A 21,945-nucleotide genomic window follows, 5' to 3' on the forward strand; every position below is an offset into this window, starting at 1 on the left:
TTCGACAGTGAAATAATCTTGACCTTGAGTCACACAAACCTGAGACGAGGCGTGCTGCGAGTACTGCAGGGTTCCTGATTAAGTCAATAGGATAAGGACAATTAGGGCATTACTGCTTTCACATGGACATCGGATGACTCTTTACATGGGGGAATACATGACATGCATTCACAAACAAAAGAGTGCATCTACATGTTTGCAAGTGACTTTTCTTTGTAAAATTAGTTTTTATTGATTTCAGCACAACCTGATTTTTTTTTTTTTTATTAAATAAGCTCTATGAGCTTTGACTTCTGAGGATGCAAGTCAACAATCCTTTGATCCCTTCAGTCCATATATTGATCAATAGCAATCAGTATGGTGCTGTTTATCCATTCTCTTTAAACACAATCCACAAAAAAAAAAACAAACAAACAAAAAAAAAACGTGTAAATCTGAACTGAGATCGACATATTCTGCAAACTCCACGCATGAGGAGCCATGATGTTGAAGCCAGTGTGGCTTAGTTAGAGCTGTGAAGAGTCAGCGGGAACGGTAAAGAGGCCAACCCTGCGTGGTATTTTTGTTGGACCAAAGCACATAACAGCGCCTGAGTAGATAAGAAGCCTAATCGGCTTTAGATTAGCATGAGCCCCTCAGCCAGGTGAGCAGGTGATGTCCTGATGCAGGGCTCACGTCACGGAGACAGAGATAGAAAGACAAACAAGAGAAAGTCATGATCCGAGCGGGATAAAAGAGGCTGACTTGAGTAAAATAAGGAATGACTTTTCTACAAAAACAGTGGTCAAAGAAGTAATCAGATCCTTTGCATAGGATGTAAAGTGGCAGTCCTGCATAAACAATCTCACTTTAGTAAAAGTATTTGTAGTTAAATGTACTTAAAAGTCTCAAAAGTAAAAGCACTCATGCGGCAGCACAAAAACTCACTGACAATGTTATATATTATGAAGTGATTTGTATTGCTGATGCTTTACCTTGTAAACAGCTTCTTGGTGTAAATGTGAACAATGCATCATATTTAAAGTGTTCATAGGTTGATTTTGTATAATTTTTTTGAATCTGTAAAGTAAATAGTATCTGAAGTTATTAGATAAATGACAATATTTTCCTTAGAAATGTAATGGAGTAGCAGTATAAAGTAATATCAAATTACTTTTTAAAGTACTAGTAGTTGCTTTGCACCACTGGTTTCTAATGTCTGGCTTCTGGGGGCAGACACTCAAAATAGCTCTTATTGCATGTCAAAACTACTATCAGAGATACTTTTGTTTAATAGTAATACATTAAACAAAAGAAACTACCTTTAAAATATATAATTAACCAAAGAAAACCTTGCATCCAATGGTTTTTTTCCCAAACAATTCTTACTCCCAAAAAGACTGTAGCTTCTCCCACAGAGCCAACATCTGTTAACTATCCTATAAGAGACGCAAACAAGCTGCAGACAGCATCCTGTGTGTCTTCTGTATTCTGCTGCTCTCTGTTGGTGACTGCAGGTCATCAAATTTGATAAAAATCATATACAGACTGTGTGTGAACCTAATCCCTTGAAGACCTCCAACAGCAACATTATAGTTGTAGTTAGGTTTCCAGCTCATTCAATTTCTTTTCCATGACAGTCTGATCTGTGATTTCACTAACACTCTCACTGTTTTTCTGATTGGTTGCAGCCAACTTTTATACTAAACTACTCTTCGGATGTGATTTATTTTGACTCCAAACGCCTTCCAAACTTCCTCTCTGTCTTTGACAAATGTGCTGGCATGCATCAACACATGCTTCTCACTCTGTAAGGTTTCAGTTACATTAAAAGTCCACTAGAGGGTGTATTTCCATCAGTGATCATGTAACAGGGGTGGCGTCCCCACTGCTGGAATCCCTTAAAGGTGAAGAGAATCTATTACTTTTGGCGTGATGCAAATTAAAATGAAACACATTGCAATACAGACCCTTTATTTGTAATGTTGTAAACCCCTTAATAAGACCCATTTTACTTACACTGAAGCTGGAAGTACAAAACCTGACTCAGCAACAGAATTCTCCCTCGAAACAAAATGGAGTCAGGCTGGAGATAAAAAAAAATCATTTTCAGCATTGATTAATGAGTTGATTGCTTTTCTGAAAACCATCCACCAGATGCCCTCAGATTTTCCCTCTTGTCTAGATCACCTGACTGCCACACCCATCCACACACCTGTTCCCACTTCACTAATCAGCTCTGCCTGGCCTTCCCCCGCCCACCTCCTCACTTGCATCTCATTCCCTCGTCAGCCACTGCACATATACTGGTCCATTTCCAGCTGTCCCTTTGTCGGTTCATCACTGTTGCATTGATGTTTGGAGTTTTGTTACCTATTATGCCTGCCTGCGTTTTGACTCTCTGCCTGTAAGCCTTTTTTCTTAATAAATCATTGAACTGCACCAGTTTGCTTGTCCTCGTCTGCATCTGGTGTCTTCCCTGCTGCCTGCTCTCCAACCCTGACAGCTGATTATTACTTTGATTAATCGATTAACTGTTTCTATAAAATAACAGAAAACGGTCCAAAAAAAAATATGTCCATTCCAATCTCCCAGAATCCAAGGTAACGTCTTTAGATCTTCTTTTGTCTGACCAACACTTCAAACCCCTTAACTATTCTATTTAAATATTATAACAGAACATTTTTGCTTGATAACTGACTTAAAACGATTAATCAATTATGTAAATTGTTGCTGATTCATTTTCTGTCATTGACTAATTGTTACAGCTCTTTAAATGACCATCACAAGTTTTCAGAACCCAAAGTGATGTCTTCGAATGACTTGTTTTGTCCTTAAAACAGTCCCAAACACCGCACATTTTATTTTAATCAGTAAAAATGGAGAAAAGCAGCAAATCCTCACATTTAAGAAGCAAAAACCAGAGAATTCCAGGCAATTTTTGTTTGATGAACGACTTAAACGATTAATCGATGTTGTTTTTTGTCAGTCAACCAATTAATTAAAGGACGAATTGTTTCCGAGTTAATTTATGGAATGTAAACTGATACGTGAATGGAGTACATTAGATCAAATCAGTGATTGCTATATTCTCATATCAGATAATTTGCATAACGCCATTATCATAATGTGTACAGCTTATCCCCCGTTTTTTTTACTTTTTTTTTTTGTTTTATTTGTTCTATATTGTGTTACTGTACTACTCTGGGGAGCAGAGCATTCAGCCGCTCTGCTCCCCATCTCTGGAATTCATTACCACCCCAAATTAGAAACATTGATTCATTCCCCCATTTCAAATTGCAACTCAAAACAAATCTGTTTAAAACTGCCTATTACACTTGATGTCAATTGCTCTGCCTCTTTCTGTTGTTTTTATTGTTGTTGTAGTCTTTGCTTTTAATGTCTTATGTATCCCTGTACGGTGTCCTTGAGTGCTGAGAAAGGCGCCTTTAAATAAAATATATTATCATTATTATTAGTCTACATGCCTCTACAAAGTACCACCTATAGGGACAAATAAAGTATTTCAATTTGAATCAAATGAATGTGAGCTATTAATTATGCATACAGGAGCTGCGGTGATGAATACATGCAACATTTGAGGCATTTATTAATGATGTAACGTGATAATGCGCATGTAAGGTGTGTAAGTCTTTCCGGTGACACATGCTCTCATATTAACTGGGGTTATGGGTTGACCTTGACGTTTCGTCCAAAGGTTAGGGAGGGTACTTTGTATCACATCTCACTCTACACTTCACTATGACTGAATAAATATGGCAGACAGAAAGAAAAGCAGAGGCAGAGAGAGAGAGGCCCGTGACTGGTAGATGTGTGGCCTGCTCAGAGGGGCATTGTTGAAGCTATGAGAGGACAATGCACTGCCCCCGCCCTGAATACTCGCCATACCAGCTGACCAGCCATTACCAACACTGCTGCTGCCCCGTTACAATTCCTGCTGCTCACACACACACACACACACACACACACACACACACACACACACACACACACACACACACACACACACAGCATCACACCCAGCATCAATCATAAGTTTAGTCTTAAGGCAAAAACACAGTGCATATAACAGTGGACAGAGAAGAGAAACCAGGTGGGAGGCCAGCGGAGTCGGACAAAAGGCTTAAGTCAAAGTATGCATGGGCACATGTTGCCTCGCCTGTGTGTGTGTGTGTGCGTGTGCGTGCGCGTGTACGTGTGTGATTTACAGCAAGTTAAGTTTAGCCACTAGCACCTATCTGTTCCTTCAGCAATAACATTTCCAAGCCTTGTAGCCACCCAGAGAGAACCAATGCACAGATCACACCTTCTTATTATTTCAGGATCCTTGACAAAAGTTCACAAAGTGGAGGGTGTGAACAAGAGAGGGGGATTTCATTTTGTGTGAGAGGCAAGTAAGAGGCAGAAGTATTCAGATCACTTACTTAAGTAAAAGTAGCAATACCACACTGTAATAAATACTTTGTCACAACAAGTATGATTCCTGCATTTTAAATCTGAAGTAAAAGCACAAGACTATTATCCGCAAAACATACTTAAAATGTCAAAAGTAGTGGCTGGGTTGGCTCAGTTGGTAGAGCAGGCACACACATATAGAGGTTTACTCCTCAACGCAGCGGCCGTGGGTTCGACTCCGACCTGTGGCTCTTTGCTGTATGTCATTCCCCCTCTCTCTCCCCTTTCATGTCTTCATCTGTACTGTGGAAATAAAGGCCTAAAATGCCCCAAAAAATAAATGTCAAAAGTAAAAGTTGATTAGTCAATAAACAGTCATGATAAACATAAAATATAAAGATTAACCCAGCGGTTCCAGAACTTTTAGGCCTGTGGCCCCTTACAAAAAACACTTTAGGTATAAGGAGTGTTTAATTTAAATCGCTGGAGGCCTAAATAAGTAAAATTCTCTAATATTTCAGAATAAAAGCACAGATGAGAGAAAAGTCCAGAAAATGAATTTGTCAAATCAGATTTATCTGGTGACTCTTTGAAGGGGCCCCGACCCCTTGAATGGGAACAACCAGACGTTACCGTATATAAAATAGTTAACTAGCTCCACACCTCGACCAGCTACCACTGTATGTGGCTTGTAGATTGATGCATTCATATTAACAATCTTAGAATTAAGTATAGGCCTATAACCATACATCAGTGGCATTTTGAGCAGAACTAGTACTTTTACTTTTGATACTTTTAGGCTATAGCCTAATTTGCTGATAATACTTTTTTACTTCAGCAGGATTTTGAATGCAGGACACTGTTGACTGTGGACAGTTTCTACATTGTTGTATTAGTACTTTACTTAAGTAAAGGATATGAATTGATCATCACTGATGGGAATCCTAGTTGCACTAATGGGTAGCAACAGTTGCTGTCAAATAAATGTAGTGAAGTAAAAAGTAGGTACTTATAGGCTAAAGTTGCACCACATGGAAATACTTACTAAGTACAAGTAGCCTACTTTAAAAATTGAACTTCGGTACAGTTCTTGAGGGCACCTGGACACACACACACACTCCACAGGACAAGTGATGGACAGTAACAGGTGTGCATACATATGTAGAGCTGTTATATTGTTATACTGCGGGCGTAGGGTGTGTGCGTGCTTGCTTGTGCGCGTGAGAGAAAGGCGGGGGCTCTGAGGGGCTGCTGAGGGGACGAGTACGAGCCTCCTCCCCTGTGATAACGGCGACGCGCGGCGCGCTCCTGACAGCCCACTCGTGCAGTTGCTATACTGTAATCATATGATAGGGAGTCGATCCCCGCTGCAGAATACCGACACACCGGGCGGACACCAGCGGAGCAGCCAGGGCGGATGAAACCTGTTGTTGGTAGATTTTTTTTATTTAGTCGTTAAAGAAGTGCTTCGAGTCCGTTAAAGTTTCGCCTGAAGTGTCAAAAAGAGCCAAACTTCCTCCATAAAGGAACTTTTTCAAACTCTGGAGAGAATTGGACACAGGGGGGAACCGTTTGGAAGAAGAAAGGGCACACAGACGAAACGTTAACCGAAGGACAGTCGATTTAATCAGAGCTGAGATTTAAGTTACAGAGAGGCGGTCAGCGGGTCGCGGCCGGTGGAAACCCCTGGGGTCCTCGCATCGCTTGTCGGGGCGTGTGTGTTTTTGTGGATTTCCCCACAAGTTTCTCAACTAGTATAGGTCACTTTACTGTAGAAGCTAAAGCCATGGTCGGGGAGACAGAGGTGAAGGAGCGACCCAAGTCCAACCCGGACTACCTAATGCAGCTGATGAACGACAGGAAGGTGATGAGCTCCCTGCCCAACTTCAGCGGCATCTTCACGCATCTGGAGCGGCTGCTGGATGAAGGTAACTCGGGCTCTGTTTGGGGGATTTTAGCCCCCTTCACTAGAGACTTTAACCACTTGTCACACTACAGAGAAAATGATCTTTTTCTTGGCTAGACACGTTCAGTTTAATGGTGAGTGTTCATCATAAAACTGACCGTTATTGACTCACCTTATTGAATAGTCATTAAGTGCTTGAATTCCTCCCTGGCTCCTAGGAAACAAGTGTCATCCCATCCAACCCTGAAAGATGCTAATGATAAATCATTTAACACTTGCATTGTATTTAGGCCTATACATTTTCACTGAATTCATTAACAGAGCTGTGGTTCTAAATTTAAAATAAAAGTGTGAATGTGATGTGAACTTTACCTTAAGTCCCATTTTTAATTTGTGGAGAGCAGCAGATGAACAGGCACACACACACACACACACACACACACACACACACACACACACACACACACACACACACACACAGACGGGCAGTTGGTGATGGGAACAAACAGACAGTTGTTAGTCTTTCCCAGTGACCTAATGCGCAGGCTTATGTGAATGCTGCAGCCCATCCCTGAGCAGGAACGAGAGCATGTCACCATGTAAAATATTTGATTTGAGGCTGCTTACATGCTGTCTGTACAATGCACTGCACTTGTTGATGTCTAACATCTTTTTGCAAGCAGTTTTAAAATAACAATAAAAGATTGGTATCACAGCATTGCAACAAATGCTTTAAAAGTGGCATCTTGTGTTTTTAATAGAGATGGTCCGATATCATTTTTTGCTTCCCGATTCCGATACCTGAACTTACGTATCGGCCGATACCGAGTACCGATCCGATACTAGTGTGTCATATATCTTATTATGTTTTAAGAACTGTATACTACTATCCCTGTATGGATGTGATATGATTTCTATCTTTGTTGTCGGTCTGGCTCAGGTTAAACTCTTTGTGAAACATGAATGCCACAGAACTTTCTTTTATTATGCAGTTTGACAGTCAGTTATAACGGAAAAAGAACATAAATAAACTACTTTAACATATTTTTTCTTTAGGGCTTTATTACGTGGTATCGGATTGGTGTATAAACTCCAGTACTTCCCGATACCGATACCAGCGTTTTAGGCAGTATCGGAGCCGTATCGGTATCGGAACATCTCTAGTTTTTAAATGTCCCCTTTTTTCAATGTCAGTTCCATATTGGAACAATATGCCAAGGCCTGTTGTTGCTACTGTTGTTGCACATCAGGATCACTGAGGTCCTGACTATGTGCTCTCTGACAAGTCTCATGACGCAGCAAGGCTGTTCTCATACCAGATGACCTCTACGGCCTGACAAGTAGGTCAACTTAACATCTCTTGTCGTGTTCCTGTTGAAGGCTGACAGCCGAGCACATTCATCTCTCACCCATGATAATGTGACACCCTTGGTTAGAATGAAAGGCATTGTACCGTGCTCATTTTCAGCCTGGCTGTATCTTCTGCCTGAGTAATGTGGACAAGGGCACAGTACCAAAAGTTTGTGCAGGGTAATAAGGAAGCCTGCCAGTCACAAATATTGTCAGGGTGAATGTTTGTGGCATATTTGGAAACACTGCGACGGTGTTCGGTCTATATATAAACCAATGACAGGTTGTAGTGTTAAGATAAGGCCTGCTACAGCTCCCCCTTTATCTCTCTCTCTCTCTCTCCTTTCGACTCTCTTGTTCTTCTTTCACTTCTCATTTTCCTCCCTGCTGTAACTGAAGTAGGACAAAAGCCCTGCTTGTCTGTGCAGATTTGTTTGTGTATGTGTGTGTTTTTTAATTGTCACTTTTGGTCTGTAACAGGTCAGAATGGGTTATTAGAGGATCATCATTGTCATTGTAGCTGTGGCTGTAATTATAGTCCTACTGTAGTTATTATGGTCGGACTTATCACTCTCAGAGCTGGAAGACATGCCTGTCAGCCTGCTTAGGTCAGATGATATTTGTGCCTCGAGACAGTTATTCTGCTGTGTGTGTGTGTGTGTGTGTGTGTGTGTGTGTGTGTGTGTGTGTGTGTGTCGTGCAGTAGTCAGTTATTATTGTGCCAGCATGTCATTATAAAGGCATCAGAGGCTAGCATCGGTCATTGAGACAACACTAAACAATCACACAGGCAGACAAACATAGTCTCATTTATGATGGTGCTTCTGCACCAAACCTAAGCCAGAAACTTACTATTTAAGTAAGCAAAAATGCCAACAAATCCGTGGTTGCAGCTTCTCCACTGTGCTTTTCTCAGTTTTATATCATTGTACACTTAATATCTTTGAGTTTTGGAAAAAAGACATTAGAAGACATCAACAAGGAGTCAGGGAAAATTTGATTGGCTTATTGTTTTTGGCATAATATAGGCCAGAAGATTTATCGATTAATCAAAAAAATAGTTTAAAAATATATTCTAGTTTCAGCCCTTGAATAACTGCCCTTTACTAGAACTTCATAAACACTGGTAGGTAAAGTAGGTTACTGTGACCCCCGCTGACATGTAGGTTGTTTTTTCCTTGTATTATTTACAGAGTGAAAGGGGGAGCAGTGTGTGTGTGTGTGTGTGTGTGTGTGTGTGTGTGTGTGTGTGTGTGTGTGTGTGTGTGTGTGTGTGTGTGTATGTGTGTGTGTGTGTGTGTGTTTAACACTGTTGCAGAAATAAATGGAAAGAGAGAATTGTCAGTAATAGAGGAGGCCTGATTGCAAAGCATTCAGTGGTTAGATTCTACATTGTGGTGCAGAATACTTGTGTCTGTCTATATGTCTGTCTGTCTGTCTGCTGTAACACTCAGAGCCTCCTGTAATTCTGGTGACAGTGAGTCATCTTCCTAAGAAACGGGCGGCCTGAAGAAACGTGACACTTGTGGTAGCTCATTGACACTTTAATGAACGTCCTCAGTTAAATTTACTTGACTTTACACCCTCTTTCTGTCTCCCAGAAATCGGCAGGGTACGCAAGGACATGTACAACGACACGGTGAACGGTGGCATGTTCAACGGGCGCGACGTGGAGGAGCTTCCCGAAGCTATCGGTCCCGTGGCTCAGCTGCAGGAGAAGCTCTACGTGCCTGTCAAAGAGTACCCCGACGTGAGTGGACACATCCATGACCTGTGACCTTTTAGAAGAGTTTATGTTTACTTTATCAGGTCACTTTATCTCCTCTCAGTTACAGAATGGCTGCCAGAGGCTTTAAATCACAGATTTACATTTTATCTCAAAGCTGATTTCCTTCTGAGATCATCTGGGCTCACACCCAGTGATGTAATCTAGACTGGAAATAGATCAATAATGAACCTTGGCCTGTGTTTCTAATAAAATAAAAATGTATCATTTACAGTAATATATTAAGACTCAGACACAAGTTTACACCATAATCATTTATAAGAGCTTAAAAATGTGCTCTAAAAATAAACTCTTTTTTCTCCAAATATAAAGACAAGTGCACCGCAGTAAGAGACCTGTACATCCCTGCTCCCGCCAAGTACAGTTAAGCGCTGCCGTATGAGTTGCGTTGATCTAGATTGAATGGCTCACATGATTTTCTCCACGCATCAGCTCGCCAATCACCGAATACAATGACAGGCTGTCCTCACTCACATGACAGGAGGCTAACAGGACACACACACGCACACACACACACACGCACACACACACACACACACACACACACACACACACACTGGAAAACGGTTGAGATCAAGGTTAAATTTAGAGAGCAGTTCCTCTATCTGCATTTGTGTGTGTTGGTTAGAGTTGAGACTCATTGTAGAGGCCGGAGCGAATATGTCGCAACTGGAGTGAACATTAGGTTAAACTTCACTGGAGTTAAAAAAAAAGTAGGAAGAGGCTGAATAAATGTTATGAGAGGTAAATGAAAGAAAGACAGACGAATAGTGGCAAAAAAAACACTCACTCAAACACATACACACAGAGGGGCAGCTGTCTACTTAATCACTCAGTCTTAGTGACAGATAAGGTTAAGAGAACGGTGCTGTCCTGTTATGCCACCAGCACCAGCCAGCACCCATATAATGAGCTATTTTTGTCTCTCTTAGTAACACTCACAGATGCACAAACACAAACTTGTAGCACAAATACACACACACACATTGTAAAAAGACAGTCTGTGATGTGAAATGTGTCTACCCTCCTTCAGGCCTGTTTATTATTATTATCAATAAGTGATTTGCTCTTTTGTGTAGTTTAACTTTGTAGGGAGGATCCTGGGCCCACGGGGACTGACGGCCAAACAACTGGAGGCAGAGACCGGCTGCAAGATTATGGTGCGGGGAAAGGGCTCCATGAGAGACAAGAAGAAGGTATACACACAGATAAACACGCTCACAAAAACATACACGATACATGCTTTCATTTCAGGAATAGTTTGAAATTCTCCCTTTTTTGTCAAGAGAAGATTGATACCACTCTTTTGTGTCTATGCCAGATATGAAACTACAGCAAGAAATAGCAAACAGCTAGTCTGGCTCTGTCCAAAGGTAACAAAATCCTCAAAGTCTCGTCTTAACCGGGAGGTTGCCGGGCAACCCAGCAGAGACCACAGCAATTCACTACATCCAGCCAAGAATAAATCCTGCACATAACCCCGTAAAACCACAACGTGTCATTTTTACACTGCAGTTTTTGTGTGGATGTAAACAAACAAGATATAACGTGTTGTACAGATATGAGTAGAGATATCAATCTTCTCATCAAACTCTCTGCAAGAATGAATAAGTGTAATCCACAAAATGTCAAACTATTCCTTTAAATAGCTTTTTTACTTTGCTATTTATATGACATCTAGGCAGCCATTGATTTCTATTCATTTTAGCACATTCTAATAAGTCAACTTGTGGAAACTTTGGTTAAGACAGTTACTCCGTCACAATGCACATTATGTGTACTTTCATTACTGTCAAAGTTACATTCTCAATGTGCCCTCAAATTGAACTTATTTTGAGATGCAATACCATTCAGCAATAACAAACTATAAAGATGAGGAAATTATGTTTGAGAGGACTTTCAGCCGCTTTGACATGAATGGAATTCAGTAGCAACCTGAAAGCTGAGAAAGATACATTTAGAGATGTAAAATAATCATGATTTGCTGGAAAATGTTCAGCAGTAATATGGAGCCTGTGTGACTGAAACATGCAAAGATCTGTTTTAGCTCGTGGTCATTTATACACCAAAAACACTTTTTTTTGCATTGAATTTCACAGGGTTAAAATATTAATCTAACAGATGCACAAAACACAGACACAAAAAAAACATGTCACAAAAAGCTTTAATAGTTTAATTGAGAAAGAGAGACTGAGAGTTGACTGCAAACACGAGTGCAGCATTCTCCCACCACTCTATCTATCTATCTATCTATCTATCTATCTATCTATCTATCTATCTATCTATCTATCTATCTATCTATCTATCCCTTCTCTCAAAATGAGTTTTTGGTTGTTCGTTTTTCTGTCCTGGTGTTCGGTCCATCTGTTCCCCCTTCCTCTCCCCTGGTGTCTGCTGTTGGACGGAGTCGGCTCAAGCTTTCCAAACGGCAGGTGGAGCAAGTCCAGCATTCCTCCCCCTCCCCTCTCTCTCTCTCTCTCTCTCTCTCTCTCTCTCTCTCTCTCTCTCTCCCTCTCTTTCTAGAACATTCTCTACCCCGCACGCCCCTCAGAGAGAGAGAGACACACACACAGAGACAGAGAGGAAGGAAAACAGAGACACAGTGGGAGGCAACGGGGGAGAAGAGAGAAAGATGTTGACTTTTGGTGTTTTTCAAAATGATACATCTCACTTGACAAAACATCCACAGAGGATACAGTGTCCCAGCATGCAATACTGAGACAGAAGACTTCATAATTTAAGTTTTAACTAGGGCTGCAACTAACCATTCTTTTCCTTAGAACAAGATTTTTTGATTAACTGATTCAGTTCAGGCTCTAAAATGTAAGGCTGTACTTAAAGGAATGGTTCGGTATTTTGGAAATATGTTTATTCGCTTTCTTGCAGATAGTTAGATGAGAAGATTGATACCACTCTCAAATCTGTCTGTTGAATATGAAGCTGTATCCAGGAGTAGGTGGTTAGCTTAGCTTAGCATAAAGACTGGAAACAGAGGGAAACAGCTGGCCTGGCTAGGAAGTCACTGCTCCTAGCCAATAAATAGTTCCAGCACATAAGGGTCAGGTTATGCTCAAACATAAATAGTCAACAATGTATTGTCCCTCCACAATAAAAATTAAAAACGATTAAAAGTTGTTTGGAGCAGCAACACTTGAAGGTGGAGTGAAAAGCCTGTCGTCTTAGAGAGCTAGCGTGCAATATCCTTTTAATATGGGGATAACTCAGCACATTTCAGACAGTTGTCTCCTTGAAGACAGTCACTCCTTCATAGTGTTGCACTTGTACACATAATAAGTAACAGAAATAGTTGTATAACAAATGAAAAAAGAGAGACAAGTTCAAACCCAGCTTACTTTCTCACATCTGCACAGCTGGCCAATCACAGTGTGAAATGGGTGTGAATGTCGTATTGTTGGTTTCCGAAAGTTACAGAAATTGTAGGACACAACCCCGCCTAATCTGATGTTGGAAAGGGGGAGGGGGTGCGGGTTTCCGAAGCTATTCGACTAGCCGACAAGTTGTTCTGGAGAAGCATACTGGCAGCTAAACCCGCCTTAAAACCACAACAAATTAAAGGAACAAGATATGATTTGGTAACTTTTGAGCTTTAGAGATGCTATTAGATGGATTTTGTAACCTTTGGATAGAGCCAGGCAAGCTGTTCCAGTCTTTATGCTAAGCTAAATTTACCGTCTCCTGGCTGTAGCTTCATATTGAATGGCTGTATATGTGGTATCGATCTTCTCATTTAACTCTCAGCTAGAAAGCAAATAAGCAAATATTCCAAAATGTCTTAACTTTTCCTTCGAGCACAGTGGAACTTTCAGCTAAATGCTAACAGCAGCAATGGCAATGCTAACCTGATGTTTACCAGGTAATGTTTACCATGGAAACCATCATACCTTCGTGAGTTAGCATGCTAACATTTAATTAGCACCAAACACAAAATACAGCTGAGGCGGATTGTATTTATTTTGCAGGTATTTGAGACATGAATGTCAGAACCAAATGTCATTATTAGTTGCTTTTCAGTCCGCCATTGTAAATAAGAACTTGTTCTTAATGACTTGCCTTTAAAAATAAAAGTATGACAACCCGTTCAAAATTTGCTGAGATATTTCTGTCTGGACCAAAGAGTGATGGAATGACTGATCAAGTTATCGTGGCTAAAAATAAAAACTAATGCATCACAAGTTCTGATGGATTTGAACCCTAGCCCCACCCCAAATATTTCAATAATCTGAAACAGAGAAAAGCAGCTAATCCATTTTGTGGTTGGTATTTTTTTTTAAACTATTTGGAACATAAAAGTTTTCCAAACCATATGCACCTGTTTCGTTATACAACGACATGGAAGGAGACCAACAAATACAACCAGCAACAGTGTCAACAGGGTCTGGAATTTTTTATTTGATAATGACTTACTAAACGGTCATTCAGTCATAAATGCTATTATTGTTATTGAATCAACATCAGAATATAAATAAATTGACCATCTATTCAGCACTAGTTTAGATAACGTGTCAGTGAGTGAAAGAAGGGAATAGATAAGATTAAAAAAAGCAGCATTAAACTTGTGGAACCACTGAGGAGCAACATGATTATTTCATGAGTTTGATAACGCTTCCAAACCTGCATTACACAACCTTAAGCCTTGAGCGTGTTTGTGTGTGTGTGTAGTTTGAGGCCGATCCAAAACCCGAGCCAAACAAGAAGAAAAGTGAAATCCTGTTCCCTCTGTGCCAGTAATGGACCGAGCTTGTGTGGTGCATTCAAATGGAGCTTTTAAAAAAGTGTTTTTGTGTTTCAGGAGGAGATGAACAGAGGGAAGCCCAACTGGGAGCACCTCAGCGAGGACCTCCACGTCCTGATCACAGTGGAGGACACACACAACCGGGCCAAGATCAAACTCCAGCGGGCCATCAACGAGGTCAAGAAACTTCTCGTACCAGCTGTGAGTATCAGTCCGAACCCCTCTGTGTCAAATATTATGGTCTGGGTTGATGGAAGAGCTGTGTGTGACTGGATGAGGGTTTACTGTGTTGGTATGCATGGAAGGGGGAAGGGGATTGTCAGTCCAAAAACTGTGTGTTTGTGTCTTTTTGTGTGTGTGTGTGAGAGTGTGTGTCTCTGTGCGTATGAGAGAGTATGTGTAAGGAGTTAGGGTAATTAGGGAACACGCATAAAGGGGTTTCCATGGTAACCCTGGGTTGTTTGAAAGGCTGGGGGAATGAATGGAGAGTCTGTTCACTTGTTCTCCCCACTCCATCACTCCTTTCACTCGTTCACAACTCACTTCATTCCCAACTACTGGCTACAGTATTCCTTTTTCTCCCTGTTTTTTTGTCATCCACACAAGAGGACATTTTGATTGCACTCCTCAACATTTCTCACATTCTCCAGCCCACCTACATCCCCCCTACAGACACACATGCATGCATAAACATGACGACAAATCAGAAACACATTGGTTGCACATATAGACACAGGGACACACACTCTCAAAGTTATCCCACACACAAGTGCAATAGCACATATTTTGAAAACCACAAGCTCCTTTCTTTTTTCCGTCGTTATTTGCAACAAAAGAAACGGATTGAAAAGACCAGCAGGGGGATTTCTATTGCGGCAATCAGCCGTCACTTCCGCTCCAATCACAGCACGGTATCGGCCAACTCTAGAAGTTAAAAGATGTGAAGTGTCTATAAGCAATCAGGAGCTGGACACCTGTTAATCTCTGTTTGTGGATGTGCAAGTGTGTAGAGAACAAAGTTATTGATATGTGTTAGTTTAACTTCACCGACCTTGCCTTCCGACTGTAGATCAGTCGAGCTTTTCACCGAGCTGTAACTGGAGCTAAGAAGTTAAATATGTCCTGTGTGGTGGAGTGTCTATGTACAAAGTCTGGTCAACTAAATTTCAGACAATGTTTTTATTATAAAAGAAAAACAAGTGCAAACTAAAAAAATGCATATTGTAACTAGGGCTGTCAAAATAACGCTAAATAATGCTTTAAAGAAAAATAAAGAAAAAAATATTGACGTTTGACCCGGAGCCGTTCTAGCCACCATTGGACTGTAAAATGAAGGAGGGAGACGAGAATGTGCTGCCTGGATCATTAATTGGAACATTTACTTCTAAATCTTCTTCCTGCCAACCCTGGCTACCGAAATCTGGTTCCACTGATATGTCTGCCCTTCTCTCTGATGCTCTGAAACAGACGATACAGGCAACACAAACACCGCTGCACGTGACGCTAGTTAACACAATACTCGACAGCAGCTAACGTTAGCCTACCGTTAGCTAGTAGCTGGATTAAACACGGTTAAAATGCTGACAGCTAACTCTAAACGGTGTAAAGTTTGACTGTGTTTTACTGTAGAGGATTCAACACCAGTATGTAACAATCTGCAACTGCCGTCGGAGAAACAACACAGACGGTGCGTTCAATGAAACTGGTAAACTACAGCCTCATGGCGCATTTGAAGTTATTGTGAATGTCCTTTTCCCATCTGGTGGTTGTTTTTGTCGTTCAACAGCAATTTACTAGTGAAATAAGTTATTGTTATTGTTATACATTATTATTAAATCATTTAATTTTGACCATATGGCCTCAGCAATTAACAAGCCGTTCTTTAATGTCACTGACTGTTGGTTAGTACCCTTTTTTTTTCTTTTCTTTTTTTACTTTCTTAAAAAGTATCGGTTCAGGCACCGTTAATTATGTATGTGATTAATTTCGATTAATTAATCACAGAGTATGTAATTAATTAGATTCCATTTTTTTATCGATTGACAGCCCTAATTGTAACATTTGCTGACTTTTTAAACCAGACTCCCACAAAAGTTAATTCATTCACTTGTCGCTGAATGACAGTCCTCGCTAAGTAAGCTGATTGTGCTGCTCTGCCCTGGTGTAGGCTGAGGGGGAGGACAACCTGAAGAAAATGCAGTTGATGGAGCTGGCCATTCTCAATGGGACTTACAGAGACGCCAATGTCAAGACGCGTAAGGATGACATCATAGTTAACATGTGGAGGAGGGTTGGTGTGTGACAAAGGAGGGGTCTTGGTACAGGAGTCCACTGTATATATGAACAATGCCTCTGTTTCTACTGTTAAATAGACTGTTTGTCCTCTCCTCTTCTTCCCTGTCTATTGTATGTGTCTGCACTTTGTGTGTGCTCGCGTGTGGGTGTGCGCAAACTTGCATTATTGAATGTGTGCCGCACAGCCACCGCCGGCTTCCCTCTAGGGACACCTCAGGCGCCTCGGATCATCACAGGCCCAACGCCCGTCCTGCCTCCATCCATGCGCAACCCCGCTCCCGTCAACACGCCGACCCTCATGCCTCTGATTCGTCAGATCCAGAGCTCCGCCCTCATGCAGGGAGGCAATCCGCATATGGTGCAGCAAGGGCCCGAATCTGGAATCATCTACACTCCCTACGAGTACCCATACACACTCACACCCTCCATATTGGAATACCCGATTGACTCAACTGGAGTATTAGGTATTTGGAAATCAAACGTTCATTATTTCTTACATGGTCAATGGATGTATTATGAGAACTGGATACTGGACTCCAATGGAAGTTGCTCACCAATCGCATATGTCAAAACACCTTTACCTTAGTCTTTCTGTCACCGCCCGCTTGTCCCATAGATGATCCCGCACAAAGAAATAGCATTTCTAGAGTCTAAGAAAGAAATACGCAAATTGAAATCCTTCATGGTCTAAAGATTCATAATTGGCCTTGTTTCCAGTTTTATAGACAAGTTTTATAATGGAAGTTTATGGGGAAAATGTTTTTGAGCAACAGTAAAGTTCCGCACTCAAGGTGGTCGAGACTGAACCCTGGCTTGTATCTGCATCTATAAAGGTGTGTTCAAACAGAAAGCAAAGCTTTTATTTATTTTTATTTTTTTTTTTCATATTTGACGACTTGACTGACGTGCAGTCTGTTTATTCACCCCAAACAGCCAATGTACCAACTGTACAGACGGCACACAAGCAATGACCCTGTGTTTGTGTTCAGCTCAGCCTCTGACTGAACTTACAACTCACCAGAAACACCAGTTCTTTTTTGACTCAAGATGAAACATCTTAAGCGTATCGCTTGACTCGACTTAACCATACAGTCTATACACAAAACAGCCTGGTACTGCCTAATTTGAAAGCCAAATTTCATCCATTACTAACTGTTAGCTCATCAGGCTAAAGCCACACATTGGCTTTCCTTCCTTCTTTATTTCTTTATTTCTTTCACTTTTATAAGAGACCTGGCCAACAGGGCGGTGTAGAGTAGTTAATTTACAACATGCACATATGACAGGACCTGAGAGACATGAAAGAATGGAGAAGCTTGAGAAGTGTGTATTTGTACTTGCAAAACATCACATACATAGATGCAGCGCTTAGTTAACTAGTTAACAAAACTACTGCTTTTGAAAATAGCCAAACCGAGAGAAGCCTGAAGCTTTGCGCGGCAAACAGTCCGAACACAACCTGATATTTTCTGTTATTGTCGGGTTAGGAAACAGAACTCGCGGCAACAGTTTTTTTTTTTTTTCTGTTGCAGTACCACGCTTTGCCACTGAGACAAATTGGCAGCCATATCCAGCTCTTGTAATACATCCACAACATATATTGATGAATGCTGAAGCTCATTGTTGGGCTAACAGTCCCTTCTTCCTGTGTTTTTGCAGGTATGGCTTTCCCAACCAAAGGCTAAGCGATAGCAACCCTTCCTAGCACACACATGGACTGGCTTGCAGAGAATCCCCCCCCAACCCTCCCCCCCCCACACCCCCCACATACTTGTCCCACAGAGCAAACACTCAAAGTTTGCTCATACTTTCGGATGACAGATTCCTCGACAGTCATTCTGTAGTCAAGTGTCCATTCCTGTTAATTTCCTCTTTGTATTAGCAGACTAGTGTTGTTGTGTGACAGCTATTTAACTTTTTTTAATAGTTCGGCTTCCGCTTGTAATTTTAACACATTTTAGTGAACCCATAGATATTTTTAGCGCTGCTGTTTGTGATTTAATATATGAAGCTTATTTTAATCACAGAGCTATAGAGTGACTTTGCTTACAGCTGATGTTGAATCTAATAGTGAAGCTTAGTGAGAAATTAGTGGTTTGGTTTAATATTTTCTTCAGAGAACAGAAGACCACAAAACAACAAGAATTCTGACTCTTAGAAGTGAGATGTTTTTACTTATTTTCACCCTCAGCCTTGAACACTTTGTAAATTACTGGTTTCACTGATGTTGGTGCCATGGGTGGACTGTTTGATGTCTTTCTGATGAGTAACCTTCTGTGTTCTGTTTTGGCGATGTCAATGGCTGTTAGCAGGTGCCATGACCACTAAGGTACGACGCCACGACAAGAGAATCCATCCTTACCAAAGGGTAGTGACCCCAGACAGAGGTTAGTTAGCTCACCAGCCACTTTATGTGTATGTGTATGTGTGTGTGTTGGTGTGCGTGCATGCAGACCAATGGACCAATTTCAGTTTACATGTGTCTGTAATACGGCATGCCTAAAAAAAAAAAAGAGGCAGGTCACACGCTGAAACAGTTTCAGTGTAAAATCTGATTGTTGCAGTGAAATAAGTGAGCAGATTGGGAGGGACCACATGAGGGGTGACAGCTGCAGCGGTTATCTTTGCTCTCCTGGTAGATAAACTGGACGGCTTGCAGGCCGGGACCCTCTCAATTAGAATGGATCGCTCCATTCATGTGACTCAGTCCTTGTGACTGTGGATTTGGAGTCCTCTCTCAGAAACCTTTTTGTTGTTGTTGTTTTTATCTCTTCATTACTACTTTTGACCATACAAATAACTGTGGGAAATTTTATTTATACCCAACTTCATTCCAGTAGAATTCCACAAATGTTTTCTTTTCTTTTCTTTTTTTTTATTATTATTAATTAAATCCTGTGTTGTGCCCAATGACTATATGACACTTAAAGTAACAGTGATTGTCTTTTTTCTGAAGGTCATTCAATTCAATATGATCTTTGGTCTTTACTACTAAAACACAGCGTGTGATAACTACTGAAGTCTGTGTTACAAGCTCTTTTGTATGAAATACTGTTTGTGGTCTTATCAGTCGCCCACTGGACTTTATCATTGGGGCTGTTTACATCTTTCATATATTTCCTAGCCAGAGTGGTGCTGTTACCATGTATTTAGCTGCAAAATAAATTTGTATATAGGGATTTTAAGGATTTAAGTGCTTATATGAAGCTTATGGAACAAGATCGCTTTGGAAATACCTGTAGTATTTTTCTTTTTTTTAAAGTTTTTTTTAGTTTGTAAATCTTTATTTTTGTTTTTACGATATGCTTTTTATAGATGAAGTGTCTCCATGTAAACTTCAAACTTTTATTCAAGGTGTGTAGCTACTACTGTTTTAGTCACCAAGAAAGGTGGCAATGAAGGCAGTGTTTTGCTCTGTCTATTTAAGATGAGGTGACCTTCTCGATTCACAGGCCTCGTGACTGTTTTATGCAATAGAAATGGACTAGCTAGCTACAATATATGTGTGTGTATGTGTGTGTGTGTGTGTGTGTGTGTGTGTGTGTTTGTGTGTGCGTGTGTGTTTGTGAGAGAGAGAGCGGTGGTGCTCTTGTTGTACACGATGGACAAAAAACACTAAAAGGCAATAAAGATGACTATTGAAAAAAATCTCTAAAGAAAACCAAAGCCTCTAAATTCTTGTAGTTAGTCTGTCTATTGTTAAATTGTGTCTTAAGTCCCTCTAAAATCACCATCTCTTAACCTTTCATCGCTATCTCTTATGGTGCCTCTTTGCTTACTGTAGTCATCAGGTGCTCTTCTAATACTTCATAGCAAATAGATCAAACCATAATCAAGTATCAGTTAATCACAACTGTTAATCATTCGGCTCTTATGCCTGCTGCTAAACAATAGCTCTACTTGTCAGTAAGCGAAAGTATTTCTGAGGCCCAGACACTTTTCTTTGGACATAAAGGTCACTCTCTCACCCACATGAAACCATGCTGTCTCCCTCCCTGTCCATGGTTTCACTGTCTCTCCGTGCTAGACGTAGCCCAGCTAGCATGAGTAGTATCACTTTAGCAGCGATCACACGACAGGAGGGGCATCTCCTAAAACGTATCCCTGCAAACACCTTCATGAGCACACGTGAGCATCACTAACCAGCCATTCCTCATGTCACCACCCGGTGGTTGATGTGAGTCCTTCTGAATGGTTATGCAGGGCTCATGAAGGTGTTGCGCAGCTCTTATGAAGTGCCCCTCATGCTGTGCGACTGCAGTAGATCTGCCTTGTTGTCATCCTGACGCCACTAGCTGACACTAATCTCTCTTCTATCTTTTTTTCTTTTTTATGTCCCCTTTTATGTGCCCTTTTTGTTTCCTTTCCACGTCTGTCCGTCTCTGTCTGTCTAACTCTAGCTGCCACGGCAACTAACCCATGACCCCTTGACCTTCTGACCTTTCCGCCCACTGATGACCCACCCATCTCTGCCTGCTGGCGTGCTCATTGGCCCACGGCCCCGTCACTCCCCCAGCTCAGCCAACCAGACCAGCACATTGGGAACAACCCGGCTGCTTCTGTCTAACCAGCCAACCAGACGACAGCGATCATGGGAATAAACCTCAGGACCCCGCCATCACCAAGTCCTAACCTAAACTTTGCCAAATGTGCCTTCCTTCCAAAAGTCCAAAGCCAGTCTAAGACTGTTAAAACAGTCGAAATCCCAATCTGTAACAGCTGTTGCCATGCATAACCAGTAGACTTTACTGGGGACGGGCCCCAAACTGGTGAAGGGCTCCTAAACCAATCCCACGCTGTGCCAAACCCTGCCCTCAGTCCATGTGATGCAATAATAATGACTCTATTAATAACTATAACTATACTGATAATAATGTTACTTATCCAGCAAAGAAACATTTTATGAACACTAAAACCTAAAGACATATGTTGACATTTTAAAGCATCTTTCCTCATCGGGCACCTCTTACTTTACTTTTACACACACTCTCTAAAGAGACTGCTATTTTTCTCATTTTTAATTCATTTACACATCATTATTGGTGTTATGTTATGCTTTGCCAGACCCTCCTCCAAAGCGCGCTGGAGGAGAGTCTGGCTACTCCACATAGCATTCGGGCATGGGAGGAAAACGTGCTCTGGTTTATTGGCATTTCTTTAACCAATCGCGATTGTCTTGGGTGGTGCTAAGCACCGGAGAAAAGCCGCTGCAAAATAGGCTCGGAAGGAACTTGTTTTGGTGGAACATGTGTACGTTTAAAGGTTGTTTTAGTCCTGCAACAGAAAACTCAGATTGGACAGATAGTCTAGCTAGCTGTCTGGATTTACCTTGCAGAGATCTGAGAAAAGGTTAACCATAGTCCTCAGAAATCGACCAAAGTTTAAAATGCCAACACAAAGGTAGCCGAAGGCAACGGATATCCGGCCAAAATGAGTGAAATCCGGCGGATTTTCCGGCAG

The 21,945-nt window shown here is 41.2% G+C and overlaps 1 protein-coding gene across 7 annotated transcripts; it reads left to right on the forward strand.

The window, feature by feature from the left end:
- Positions 1 to 5,714: 5,714 nt before the first annotated feature.
- qki2 (QKI, KH domain containing, RNA binding 2) lies at positions 5,715 to 21,491 on the forward strand. 7 transcript variants are annotated; one of them, XM_078279477.1, is made up of 9 exons: positions 5,715 to 6,323; positions 9,253 to 9,401; positions 10,517 to 10,633; positions 14,248 to 14,391; positions 16,358 to 16,445; positions 16,671 to 16,949; positions 18,121 to 18,144; positions 18,795 to 18,872; positions 20,886 to 21,491. In XM_078279477.1, the coding sequence occupies exons 1-9, from the start codon at positions 6,182 to 6,184 to the stop codon at positions 20,906 to 20,908; spliced, it is 1,044 nt and encodes a 347-aa protein (XP_078135603.1). In that variant the 5' UTR covers positions 5,715 to 6,181; the 3' UTR covers positions 20,909 to 21,491. The 7 variants fall into 7 exon arrangements, 5 of the variants coding, with proteins under 5 accessions (XP_078135603.1, XP_078135604.1, XP_078135605.1 ...); XM_078279478.1 differs by having other exon boundaries at positions 18,798 to 18,872; XR_013503744.1 differs by lacking the exon at positions 20,886 to 21,491 and having other exon boundaries at positions 18,121 to 18,645.
- The last annotated feature ends 454 nt before the right edge of the window (positions 21,492 to 21,945 follow it).

This window comes from Sander vitreus, chromosome 21 (assembly GCF_031162955.1).
Source record: "Sander vitreus isolate 19-12246 chromosome 21, sanVit1, whole genome shotgun sequence".
Taxonomy (NCBI): domain Eukaryota; kingdom Metazoa; phylum Chordata; class Actinopteri; order Perciformes; family Percidae; genus Sander; species Sander vitreus.

Coding starts and splice junctions, on each gene's coding strand:
- qki2 (XM_078279477.1), top strand. CDS start 6,182: ATGGTCGGGGAGACAGAGGTGAAGGAGCGACCCAAGTCCAACCCGGAC. Junction 14,392..16,357: donor AGAAACTTCTCGTACCAGCT/GTGAGTATCAGT, acceptor GCCCTGGTGTAG/GCTGAGGGGGAGGACAACCT. Junction 18,145..18,794: donor TTCTTCCTGTGTTTTTGCAG/GTATGGCTTTCC, acceptor AATGGCTGTTAG/CAGGTGCCATGACCACTAAG.